This window comes from Daktulosphaira vitifoliae, unplaced genomic scaffold, assembly GCF_025091365.1.
Source record: "Daktulosphaira vitifoliae isolate Bord-2020 unplaced genomic scaffold, ASM2509136v1 Scaffold_3, whole genome shotgun sequence".
NCBI classification, from domain to species: Eukaryota; Metazoa; Arthropoda; class Insecta; order Hemiptera; family Phylloxeridae; genus Daktulosphaira; species Daktulosphaira vitifoliae.
In genome coordinates, this window is record NW_026099574.1 from 6,282,669 (window position 1) to 6,296,904 (window position 14,236).

General features: G+C 24.5%; 1 protein-coding gene across 4 annotated transcripts in view; it reads left to right on the forward strand.

The window, feature by feature from the left end:
* LOC126902963 (calcium-activated potassium channel slowpoke) overlaps window positions 1-12,236 on the forward strand; it is a 76,756-nt gene extending 64,520 nt beyond the window's left edge. For 3 of the 4 annotated variants that reach the window (XM_050680788.1, XM_050680789.1, XM_050680786.1), the window contains exons 16-27: window positions 721-783; window positions 1,550-1,579; window positions 2,859-2,988; window positions 3,170-3,232; window positions 4,905-5,076; window positions 5,192-5,416; window positions 5,477-5,660; window positions 6,059-6,309; window positions 6,987-7,099; window positions 8,267-8,428; window positions 9,499-9,592; window positions 11,597-12,236. In XM_050680788.1, the coding sequence (XP_050536745.1) occupies window positions 721-783; window positions 1,550-1,579; window positions 2,859-2,988; window positions 3,170-3,232; window positions 4,905-5,076; window positions 5,192-5,416; window positions 5,477-5,660; window positions 6,059-6,309; window positions 6,987-7,099; window positions 8,267-8,428; window positions 9,499-9,592; window positions 11,597-11,683 (1,574 nt within the window). In that variant the 3' untranslated portion in view covers window positions 11,684-12,236. The remainder of the gene's footprint in view (window positions 1-720; window positions 784-1,549; window positions 1,580-2,858; window positions 2,989-3,169; window positions 3,233-4,904; window positions 5,077-5,191; window positions 5,417-5,476; window positions 5,661-6,058; window positions 6,310-6,986; window positions 7,100-8,266; window positions 8,429-9,498; window positions 9,593-11,596) is intronic. The other variant, XM_050680787.1, reaches the window with a different exon arrangement.
* The last annotated feature ends 2,000 nt before the right edge of the window (window positions 12,237-14,236 follow it).

The window sequence follows — 14,236 nt, forward strand, 5'->3', positions numbered from 1 at the left end:
GCCGTCAAAAAATAATTTTTATTAATAAAAATAATTAAATTTAAATATGTGAAAAGTCAAAAAATTATAATAATAATAATAATAAACAAAGGACTTTTCTCCTTCAAACAAAATTTCGTGCTCGCCACTTTGTTTTACGTTTATTCTTTTTTATTCAACTGAACTAATAAAAACGTTTATTTTATGTGTGATTCGATGAAAAATGCACGTTTTAAAATTTGCATGGATGTCTTATGTGCAAAATAAATTTTTAGATTACTAAAAGTAAGTAGACTTAGGTTATACCAATTAATATATAGAATTTTACCATATATTGTCGGGATTCCAAATATCAGGAATTGAAGAATTAACAGACTTCTTATTTTGACAAGAACCAATTATACTAAAAATTAAATTTCTTTTTTTCTAATCTACATAAGATTACAAATTAATTTTTTTTTAATTTTAATTATAAAATATTTTTATTGCATAATTTTTGATTTTGTTTTAAGTTTAAGCTGTCATACTTAAAAATAAATATAAAATTTTCATAACCAATATGCACAAAATAAATCCATAGTTTAATATTAAACATTCTAACAAAAGAAAATAAACATTGTTTAATAACGTTCAATCAATGGCTAAAATATAAAGGTATATATTTAGATTTTTATTAGGGTTGCTTTATTTAATAAATTTTATAAATACGGCTAGTGAATATTGGAATGTGTGTTCTTTCAGACGATCATCCCCCCCCCACGGAAACTCCACCAACTCTTCCAAAGAGAGTACATAATATCAGAGGTACAACAATAAAAAACAAAAAACCGCTGTTGCTTTTGCCTTTAAATCTTACTTAATGTGTGTTGTATCTTCGATGTGGCACTATTTATTCTTTCCTTTCCTTTTTTATTTATCCTTCACGCCAAATAGTCACACATGATAAAATAAGCACTTTCTGTTTTTTGTTGGTTTGTGTATATTTACTATAAAATATATAATTTTACTATATGTTTTTACATTATTTTACAATCCAGAACACCAATTTTTTTACAAATTATGTTCACCAACAGCAAAACATCGTTTTTTTGTTTTAATGCCAGGATTTATAAGTTTGCATCTATTTTTTTATAATTTTTCCCTTGATGTGTGGTGTGTGATACCACTTGTTTACGACTCTAAAAATGTTTGTTTTATAAGATATGTAGTTTTGAATTAATTTAAAGAGTTTTTTTCATAAATTTTATTTTATCTAAAAAAAATTGTTAATATTATTAATATTTTTTAGATATTTTAAATAGCATTAAAATTTATATTAAATGCGTGGATTTAAAAACCAGATTTGATTGCTTTATGTGCTCTAGATTTAAAATAGCGTCACTATATTATAATAATTATTATTAATGTTATTGGGCTTTTTAAAAGTTGCTTTTTGATACAAGTGTAGGTATATATAATTATATATATTTTGGTTTTGATATGAGTTTTAATTGTGTATTTTGGAATTTATTTATTTTAATTTTAACAATAACGTGTACTAACGTTTTTTTGTTTTTAAATAAAATCTTAGGTGACGTTGGAAAGGAAAAAGAAATTACACGTAAGTTTATTTGTTTATTTTTAAATTAATGTATTCGTTTTAATTTTACTAATTATTACGTATATTTATGAAAAGTAAGCTGTATTAGAATGTGTTTGTATAAGTTTAAAGTAATACTTTATTGATATTTTGTATAAAATTATTCTAAAAAGTACTTAATATTGACTATAATTATTTAAACTGAATTTTGTTATATTTTATTGATTCGAAAATGTTCAAAAATTATTCTTGAAATACTTAATTAATGTCCTTTTTTTATTTCAATAGCATAAATCTTAAAATTTATATCACCTGTACGCAAGATGATTTATTTATCATGAACTACTTATTTAGTCGAGAACTAGCAATAATATTTCAAAAAATTCTCAATAATATTGAAAATTTTTTTTGGTTTCTTTTAGGTATGTTTTTATAAATTTATCAATCTTCAAACATTTTTTAATGTTAATCTCGTGTACCCTATCAGGCTGTTAACTTCAATTTTTAATGATAACATACATAATTCATTATATTGATCTAATAAAGAAAATAACAGGTCGACAAACACTTTTGGATCAGTAACTTATTTTAACTTAAAGTAACTTAAAGTCATTAAAATTTAATAATTTAGGTTGCAGGTGAGACGTGTGTGTTGTTATTATTATTACTTATCATTTTCTACCAGTACTTTTCCTCTCGCTTAAGATTGAACATGTCAATAACTTCTTAATTACTAGTTTCAAAATGTATTGTCCAGTAATCATTTTCTTCATTAGATCAATTTCTACTAAATCAGTTAGTCAGTTACGCATGTTTATAATTGAGGGGGTATTTAACATATCAGAAAAATAACAAGCGAAATAGTCTCGTATGTTATTAATTGGTACTTTTATTGGTAATATTTATAATATGTTAAGGCGTTTAATACAAAGTATTACTTTTTTCTTGTTTGAGCTTTTTAAATTTAAAAATTGAGTCTTCACACATCTTATAAAGTAATTTAATGTAAAATTAATATTGTTGATGTTTGATACGTATTTTCATGAATTATAATTGTCTGGTGTTGTTTTTATATACAGGGAGTTTTTCAGTATATAAGGGAACATTTCAATTGCTAAAAACAATGAGAACAATAGAACCCGTTTCCTTACTTACTGAACACTCTATATTGTTAAATATCAATAAAATAATAATTTATATCTTGCTAAGAATTTATGGAGTTATTTTTCTAAAAAATTTAAATAAATTTGTTATTTTATTAAATTATAACAGTATTATTCATAGAAAAATATTGTTTTAGCAGTTATGGGTAACAAAAATGGTACAACTATGCCTAATTCAATCATATCGGTAGCAAAACAAGTAAACAAAGTTAAACCAATTAATAGGCAAGCGGATAAAGGTTCTCCAAACCAAACATACAATGGACGGTAAGTTAAAAGTAGTATAATTTAGATAAGTATTATTCATTCACTTTTAAAGCTAAAACTAACAAGCTATTTTGAAATTAAAAGTACACTTAACATTTTTAAAAGCCTAAAAGTGATTTGAGTTATAACACATTTGGTGTGAATTAAATTGTTTATGGTCGGATATTGGGTATTATTACAGAGTACAACAAGAAGAAGGAAGCTACGCTGGATATCAACTTGCATATGAAGTCAAAAAATTATTGTACGCTATTGCTTTTAATATCACATTACTGCTATTGTTTACTTTTTCATTCCTATTTAGAGTAACGCTTTTAGTGATATCTATCTTCAGAAAATTGATTAATTCATTTAAATTTTATTTATTGTTAATTTATTATTCGATATTAGGAGTAATCAATTAAGGATAAGTTACTAATTTTCTTGGAAACTATTGAAATTTTTTTAAATTTTTGTTTAGGAACATATTGTTTAAATTAAAAAACTGCAAGAATATGTATTCAAATAATTTTTTTATATTTCTTTCGTGAATAGAAAAGTTGAATTTCCTTTAGTGGAAATTAAACCTTTATTTTTAGTTTGATGATGTGATAGAAAAAAAATTTTGTTCTTATAAATTTGTTTATCCAATGAACCATACTTCAGTTATTACTTGTTTAAAATTAGCAATGTTATGACTAACTTTTTATTTATAATTTGCTGTAAAGCATACAATAAACATTATTTTTTTCATTATGTCATATAAACAAATTTATATTTACAATTCTTTTTTATCATATTTGTCACTTATGATAGCAAAAATAAATATTGTTAATATTTTATGGACCATTGAAATAAATTATTGTTGTCATCGGGGTTATAAAAAACAATCTTAAGATGGTTTTTTTATCAAAATAGAATCAAAATCTTTAAACAATTTAAAGCGGCTTAACAGATAAAAGAAAGTTTAGTACGCAATTCTTTAAAATTATCTTTTTACCATATAATAAAACTAAACATAATTTAATTAATTAAATAATTTAAAAAAATTTATTTTAGCCTTTTTATCCTTAAAGTGATGAAAAAAAATTATCTAAAATATTTTCTTTAAGTAAAAATATTCAATGGTTTTTTAGAAAATATGTGTCATATCTTTTATCGATTACTCTGTTATAAAAGTTGTATTAAAACAATTTTTTTTAGTTTTTATCATTATAACAAGTGAATATTTGATTTATTGTCTGCATACTTTAAGTCGTAGTTTACGATTATGATAATAAATAATTACAATATAAGAAAGGGTAAAATAAAAATTTATTTAAAAATGTTGAGAAAAGAAAAGTACACCTTTTTCATGTAATAGATAGAACAAACTCACATTTAACCTTTATACAGTTACCACGATCATAATATAAGAATAATTAAAAAATAATGTCAAAGAAAACCAGATATATCTTTATATTCTGGAAATTTTATTATTCACAGAATATTAACAATAAGTTTTTTTTTTAATAACACAATCAGATTCTTAGAATATTCCTTGAACATATTAAAACTTATGTTCTTGTAATAAATAAAATCATAAGATTTTCCTGCTCTAGAAAAAAAAATATATCCCAAGAAATACAAAAAATATTTATTCTTCTATAAAATAAATTATAGTAATAACTTTTTTCTTAAAGCTGAAAGAAGAATTTTATTCTTTCGCCTCTTGATGGTAACTACACAGTTAAATAAATCATTTCTTTTATATTAGTTTTAGGAGCTAATTGTTTATTATCATTATTATTATTATTTTTTGTAGAATGTTTTATTGCTTTTTAAATTTGTTTAACTACATTTGCTTGATAATTATACAATTATTTTTTTATGATTTAATATATATAATCGATATATGGATAAGCTATGTTATTTTTATTTTATTTTTTATATTTCAGACCAACTACTCGCGGAGGCTCTACGGGTACAAATATGAATAACAATGGTATTCAAATAGGAATTGCTGATGATCAAGCAAAAGATTTTGATTTTGAAAAGACTGAAATGAAATACGACTCGACTGGTATGTTTCATTGGAGTTCAGCAAAAAGTCTAGAAGAGTGCATACTCGTATGTAAATTTATTAATCATTTTTATGCAGATTTAAAAATTCATTTTTTATACACATTGTATTTGAATTTATTGGGTATTTTGTTAATTTAATTTGTACTTATTTGGTTTGCAGGATAGGAACCAGGCAGCCATGACTGTGTTAAATGGTCACGTCGTAGTGTGTCTTTTTGCAGATCCAGACTCTCCATTAATTGGACTTAGGAATTTAGTTATGCCTTTAAGAGCTTCAAATTTCCATTATCATGAATTAAAACATGTAGTTATTGTTGGCGCTGTTGATTACATCCGTCGTGAATGGAAAATGTTACAAAACTTACCAAAAATTTCTGTTCTCAACGTAAGATGTTATTTTTTTTATTTTTAAATTTATTAATCATTAATGTATATTTACTTTTAGGGATCCCCATTAAGCCGAGCTGATTTACGAGCGGTGAACGTTAACTTGTGTGACATGTGTGTGATATTGTCAGCAAAAGTTCCTAGTAACGACGATCCTACATTGGCCGACAAAGAGGCCATTTTAGCATCATTGAACATTAAAGCGATGACTTTCGATGACACTATTGGGGTGCTCACCCAAGGTAAATACTACATTATACAGAATACAAGTGTTAGCCTACTTCATTTATGTTTCGAGATAAGTGTTTCATTTAAAAGTCGCGAAGAAATTTTTAAACCTTACAAATGTAACATGTTATGTAATTCACGATAAGTGTATGTAAAAAATAAGAACTCTTATACTTCAAAACTTTGTAAGCTATTGTCAATTTTTTTATTTTCGAATAAATATACCTATCTTCCGTAAATTACAGTTATTTTAGAAATACACGTGAAACTAATATAAGCGTGTTAAAAAACACATTTTTATTACTTTTAAAATTTTTATATTTTCACAATAACTCAATGTATACATTTATAATTTAAGATGTTTGATAATGTAAAAATGCTTACTAATTTGACAATTTCATTTTTTGATTAGACGAAACTGTATCAACCAAACAGTTTGACCCAGATAGTTTAAACTGTGCGGGTGGACCGATAGTTTTGCAAAGGCGAGGATCTGTATATGGAGCAAACGTTCCTATGATTACTGAATTGGTTAATGACAGTAACGTACAATTCCTTGATCAAGATGACGACGATGATCCTGACACCGAACTATACCTTACACAGCCATTCGCTTGCGGTACTGCTTTTGCCGTTAGTGTTTTGGATTCACTGATGTCGACGGTAAATAATTTAAATNTTTGGATATTTCCCCCATTTGCGGGGAACGAGGGAATTTTTTTCAATTTTTAAGGGTAATGTCTTCAACTAGATACGATTTGTGATCTTTTGACGTATTTTTGAAAGAAATCGGTCCAGTGAGAGCTGAGAAAAAGTGGCAACAGACATAAAATAAAAAAAAAAACACATCATAGTAAAATTAATACCTTCTCCGCTTCGCATCGAAGCTAAAAGCTCGTAAAACAGTGAAAAATGAACGGATTGAATTGATTTTTTTATCATATCTCAGGAATGTCATTGGGCGGGTCTGATGAAAATTTCAAACCTTAAGTCGTAAAACGCTGGCGTCAGCGAGCGTTTTTCTCGAAAACGGTCGAAATTTTAAAACGCTCGCGGGCAAGCGGCAAAAATTTTCCGACCTTCGCCAATAATTTTCCCGGAGTCTGGTGACCGAGTACTTTCGTTGAAAAAAAAATTTTTGAAAATCCGAGCACGCTAAGTAATTTTCCCAGAAAAGCGTTTTTTTCCTTGTTCTATTATATAATAAGATAATATATGACGACAAAATGTTTTAAAACTATCATGAAAATTTAATAGTGTACATTAATAAATAAATAACAATATATGTGTAGTATTAAAAAAAATATACCATTAAATTATATCAGCTTGATTTGTTTTAGACGTACTTCAACCAAAATGCACTAACCCTTATCCGATCATTAATAACTGGAGGAGCAACGCCTGAATTGGAACTAATACTAGCGGAGGGTGCTGGTCTTCGGGGTGGATATAGGTGAGCTTTTCTTTGTATAGTAATATTTAAAATTAATATTATTATTTTTTTAATATAACTCACTCAATTACTTACAGAATAAAAATAATAAAACTTTTTTTTTGGTTATCTTTAGTTACACATTATTCTTCAATTATTAACTATTTAATACTTTATAAGTTCATCCCTTATACCTTGTAAAGGTGTAAACTTTGTTTTTTTTAATGGGAACACATATTTTGAATTTAATAAAATGTTTGACTTTTTAATTTAATAGTAAATGGCATTTGAATTTTTAATGTAACATTTAAAGTTTCAAATTTTTGAGTTAATATTCATGTATAATGTACAAGGAATTACAAATACAGGTAACTAATTGGTTTTTATGATGTCGTTTTTCGCAGGTACACAGCATTTATTATCAATGGTAATAAGGCACATTGTTGTGAGTTTATAAACACACTAACTGGCAATACAATAAGTATATCTATTGATAGTCATAATTGACAATAAACAATCCGTGACTGTGACAGCGATGTCATAAAAATCTAATTAGCTACCTGCATTTATAATCCCTTGTGTATTATACATGTGTATTAACTCAAAAATTTAAAACTTAAAGTTTTATATCTTATAAGAAAATAAAGTTATATTAAACATTCGAATGTCATTTACTATTAAATTAAAAACATTTTATTAAATTCAAAATATGTGTTCCCCGAGTTGACACCCTTACAAGGTATAAGGGATGAAAAAAATGTTACATAGTTAATAACTCAAAAATAATATGTAACTAAAGATAACCACAAAAAAAAAATTAATTAGTTTTATTCTGTAAGTAATTGAGTGGGTTATGATAAAAAAATCATGCTGTATATAAAGATAAGTTAATTTTGGAATAATAATAAGACTACTTATGTTCAAAATTTATCTTAGTGTAATAATAGATAAAAACTTAAAATCTGTTATTTAATCTAGTGTTATTATTTAGTTTTTATGATATGTCATGTATACTACGTTTGAAATGTACTTTTAATTTTGTAAAATCTCTTATTCTGAAATTTAAAATTCGTTTTAACTCAGTTTTAGTATTAAGTAAAACTATATTAATACATATTATTCTAAATTATTTCTTTTGTTTCTTAATATTTGAAATTACTAACAGTAAGTGTGTATTTCTTTGTTTAGTACGGATGAAAGCTTATCCAACAGAGATAGATGTCGAGTAGGGCAGATTTCGTTGTACGATGGTCCTTTAGCACAATTTGGAGAAGCGGGAAAATATGGCGATCTTTTTGTATCTGCTCTAAAATCTTATGGAATGTTGTGTATTGGTCTATACAGGTACCGGTATGAATAACTAACTATACAGGTTTTGTAGTTAATTAAAAATATTAGATTTTGCATTTATAAAATGGGTAATTTTTAAATTTTATCACCCTTGCCCTTGAATATATTATGTGTATAATAATGACCGTCATTTTACCTCAATATTTAATATTTAATTTTATCATAATTATCAATAGATACTTTTATAATATTGGATGACCCCAAATAGTTGGGATTAAGGCGAGGAAAAATAAGATGATTCTCTTATATTTCTTTATTACTGTTATTATATTATAAAAAAATATATCTTTTTAAATAAATTTTTTCAAAAGGTAACACATATTTAAAATTTTCTAAAATGTTTGAGGTCTTATTTTAATAATAAATGGCAATTTAATTTTAACCAAAACACAATTCGTTTATTAGATATTAAATTTTCATATTTTTTAATTTAATATACTTGTATAATACATGAAGGATTTCAAATACAGATATCTAATTGTTTTTTATGACGTCGTTTATTGTAAATTATAACTTTATCGATAGAAATGTTTCTGTATTGCCAGTTAGTGTATTTATAAACTACGTGAACAACGTGTCCTACTACCATTGATTATAAACGCTGCGTACCTGCGAATAACGACGTCATAAAAATCCAATTAGCTACCTGTATTTGTAATCCCTTGTACATTATTATACATGAATATTATCTCAAACATTTGATACTTAAAAGTTTTATATTTTATAAAAAAAATAAAGTTACATTAATCATCATTCGAATGCCATTAACTATTAAAATAAAAACTCAAACATTTTATTAAATCAAAATATATATTATATTTAAATAAACAAAGTTGATACCCTTACAAGTTATGTGGGACGAATTTACATATTACATAGCTAATAATTCAAGAATGATATGTACCCCCGAAAAAAATGTTTAAATTATTTTTAATATATAAGTAATAGAATGGGTTATGATAAAAAAAAAGTCACTCTGTATAGTAAAAGTAATTTACATAATTCTGTTATCATATTTGATATATTTTAGAATTTATTTTCATGCAGATGGTTTTGAAATATTTTTTTAGGTTCAGAGATCGAAGTTCATCTTGTGACGCATCTTCAAAAAGATACGTCATTACAAATCCACCTGATGACTTTTCTCTTATGCCCACTGATCAGGTAATTATAAAATAAAATACAAAATAAATTTTATTGTAAATAAATTATTTTAATAAAAACGTTTATAATACGAACTATATAAATTATAAACAATATAAATTATGTATAAATAATTAAAATCGATGTTTAAAACAGTTTTCAATTTTACTATACCTAAAATGAATCATTAATTGCTAAATAATAATGTTGCATTATTTATAAATATATATATATATATATATTTAGATATTTATTAATAAAAAATACACATGTAATTCACACGTTCACGGTTAATGGGGCTGTGTTAATGACATAAATGATCATTTACCTTTTAAAGGTAAATTTTTTAACTAAAACACTAATGTATGATAAACCGCATAAATGCGACAGATTGACTGGCTACATGCTACTGTTTTATTAAAAGCTACAATTAAATTTTGAGACAGATGTCACATTTATAAATTTATAATGAGATTTATATAGAAAATTTTAATTTTAATATTCTATTTCTGAGCATTATTTAAGCTGATGATTACTGTTTCCCTGTTATTTGGCTAGTTACCAAACGCTCTACTAGTGTCAGTATACAAGTACAATATGTATTCATATAAAACACAGCCATAAATAGGAATTTCATGATTTATTATTTCAGGCTTTTAATTGTTAGATAATACAATTGTTCGAATAAAATATATTTATTGGTTTTTATATTTTAACTTCGATGCTAAGCTGAGAAGGTAATAATTTTACTATGATGTGTTGATTTTTTTTTTGTGCCTGTCACCACTTTTTCTCAGCTCTCACTGAACTGATTTCTCTCAATGATACGTCAAACAAACACAAATCGTATCTAGTCGAAGACATTAACCTTAAAAATTGAAAAAATTTCTTTCATTTCCCATAAATGGGGGATATCTCCAAAAAAATTACAGATTTGACCCTATTCCTGCCCACAAGGGGGATTCAAAATGACAACTTTTTCACAAAAAATTAACTTTTGAAAGTATTCCAAAAATACTGACACTTTTATAAGTATCTTAAATTAAAGGTAATGTAATATACACTATTATGACAAACAAAATTTTCGCATTTTATTTTGTCTTCATCGTGAAAATGACTACCGTATGCTATTTTTGTGTTAAGATTCTCGATGTTATATTTTACGTTTTTAACTTTATATTTTTATAACTTTTTTAAAAAATTATGGAACAATACAATTTTTACATAAGAAATACTATTTATATTTACTCTTTCATTTGTCATACTGTTTTTTTTAAAATGACCATTTCCTTTTATACAGGTGGGGTTCAAAACTTAAAAATGCATATAGATAGTAGGACTTTTTAAACTTTAAACTTAAATTTTTAATTAAATTATATTTATTGATTATTCATACGTAACCTAATAATCAAACATAAATGTTTGTTATATTAATTAGACGGATTTTGTTATTATTTAGGCAATATGCGAAACTCTAATTGCAGATTTGAAATCAACGCAAAAATGAGTTTAGCAAAGTATATTTTGGTCTCGGATGTAAATTCCTTGTTGACCATTATTTTTATTTATAAATAACAAACAATTTTTTTTTAATTATTGCAAGACCTTCAAATTTTACGTATGTCATAAAAGTAATTGCTACTTTATAATTTTTTATGATTTCTCCGTAAAAATTAAAATACTAAATAATTAAATATTAATTTCATACTATATTTAATTGCTATAATAAATATTTATACATATATACATTTATAAATAATAAAAGTTGTTATCAGGTTATAAATAAGGAAATAGTAGATCATGTTTTGGAATAATCCATCAATTTTTTAAAATTAAACACCATCTACAGATTTTAATCGAAGCGTTTTTTATGATATTGATTTTAATCACTATCAGATTAAATTTATACTGGACCCAACTATGTCATGTCCCTACTGTGCTGGGTTTTTTTTGTTATGATGATTGTTTACAAACAAAGTATTCATAAAATTAACGATAAATCAAAGTGAATTTTTTTTTTTGCAGGTATTTGTTTTAATGCAATTTGATCCTGGACTTGAGTATAAACCAACCAGCAGAAATGGCGGCCGAGTTAAAGATGATAACTCCTGACTATTGCTTTGTAGCGCTCTCACAGACGGCCCATACTCGTATATTTAAATTGTACTATCATTTGAATTAGCAATCACATAAAATATTTTCGAATGAAAATAGTTACATCTAATAATCGAAGTCAATCGATTTTACTTGATTTTTAAATAACCGCTCATTTTTTATATACACATCATAATGTTATACAGCTGCCCTAAGAAATAGCTTTATTGATTAATTTAAGATTAATATTGACTTACTCTTTGATATAATAAAAATATTTTGATGGTATAGAAAAAATCGAGGGGATCCGTCCTTACTTTTCATATTTATTCTATTAATTTCGATTGACTCATCTAACATCGTAAATAAAACTAAATATTAATTCTTCAGAAAAAAAATGTTTATTGACATACAATATTTTGGACTGTAATTAAAAATTGTTTTTATGTAAACCATTTTTAGGAACGATTCAATAAATTTGAACTATATTGTAAAAAGCATAATTTAGTACTTTTTTTTGGAAAATTAATATTTAGTGAATTATTTTTAATGATTCCGTACTTCAAGTTTTGTTTNTGGACCCAACTATGCAACGTTCTCACTGTGGCGACCCCACTGTGCTGGGTTTTTTCTATTTGGACCGACTATTCATTCCAATTAGTTACTAACAACTAACAAAACTATCACGGGAAATTTTGTGTGATAGGCTAAGTTCCTATAATGATGTACAAAAAAAAAAATAACGAGTACAAATAGGTCATCGTGAAAGTGCTACACCTTTTGTGGAATCAATGTAAATATTTCGATCTTTGTTTTATATGATCAGTAGAGCCATATTATTATATTATTTTTGTTTAATTATGTTTATTGTTGTAATCATGTATTGAACTCACTTTGTTTAGCATGATCAAATTAATTTATATTAGTATTATATACACCAATATCCTGTCAAAATTATTATTTTTTCATAAGGGCATTTCCCTACTCTTTATTTATCCTTTTTTAAACTTTTTTAAATTCGTGATTAGATATATATATACATTTGTATAATAATCCACTATAGTTAATTAAATGTATAAATACAAAATGTATGCTTTTATTAAATGTTCATAGTAATATCAAGAAAAAACCATAATCGAAAATTAAAAAAGGAAAAAAAAAAGAATATTTTTAATGTATTTGAAGATGATTATTAGGATATTTTTTTTAAATAGTTAATTAAAGTATCTGCGGAAAGAATGTGCAATGTAGTAATTTGTAATTTTTTTTCTGTTTCTATAAATATAGTTAGATGACTTCATAGCATGTTATTCTGTAAAAAATTTAATTTAAAAAAGTGATATGTAACATTTTTTTGTTTTTTATTTTTTTTTGCGGAATAACTTGCTATACAGCCATATCTAATTACATTTATTGAATCAGAAAAAAAAAATTATAAATTTCTACATAACACATATGTCCGCCGACTCTTCAATTATAAAAAAAAATATTGTGCATTAAAGAAATAAATGTTGTTATAAAAATTACTTAATGACTTTGGAATATTTAGCGTTCAGATCAAATGTAAACAATGTTAATGTTTGATGTTATTAAATTTGTTTACGACGTTGAATAATTTTTGTTTAAACATTTTGTAAAAAAAAATTAAAGTGATTGGTTTATACGCAAAGAAAAATTATTAGCATGTAAGTTGATATTAATAATAAATCAATGTACATTATTTAAAATATTATTTTATACACTGCGTTATACCGAATTTATATTTGTATTTCGATAGTCTGAAAATTATCTTTTTTTTTGTGTAATAAAAATTATTAAGCAATTTTGTTCGCGATCAGCTATCATAGTTTTTTAAATAATATTTGTTTTTTATAACATTATTGTCTATTTTAAATTATTAGAAATTATAAAAAATATTCCAAACTATCATTATCGTTATAATAATTATAATTCAAAATAAATTCGACTGTTAATAATTAATTCTTGTTAAAGATGATTACATAATTTCAAATTCACTAAAATCGCACTTAAAATGTTTTTTATACACATATATTAGAAGAACATTAAATTTGTGTTCAAAAAAAATTTTAAATAAATTATTAAGTTATTTGTTTTATAGTTGATTAACCATTTATACTATTAAAAATATTTAAGCAAGTAAATTTGGAAATCTGCAAGGAGCTTGTTAATTTAATCTAATATTTTATTTTTTGTATTATTATCAAGCGATTATTCATTATAGTTAGTCATGTTTTCTACATACAATAGTAATATAAACAATTTTATTCAATTAATATAAAAAATTATTTGCTTTTTAAGACAATCATAAATATTTTTAAAAATTAAAAAGAATTGTTAATTTTTTTTATATATAACAAACTATTTGCATTTGCTGGCTTTAAACTTATTCTGATCTGATGTCTCAATTATTTTCTCGAAGTATAATATTTTATTATATAAGTATTTATCTTCAATGTATACATACCGCGTAATTAAATCATGACGAGCTATTGGTTGTACCAAATTCATACTTGAAAATATGTACATTCTTTTTTTCAAACACATGTATTT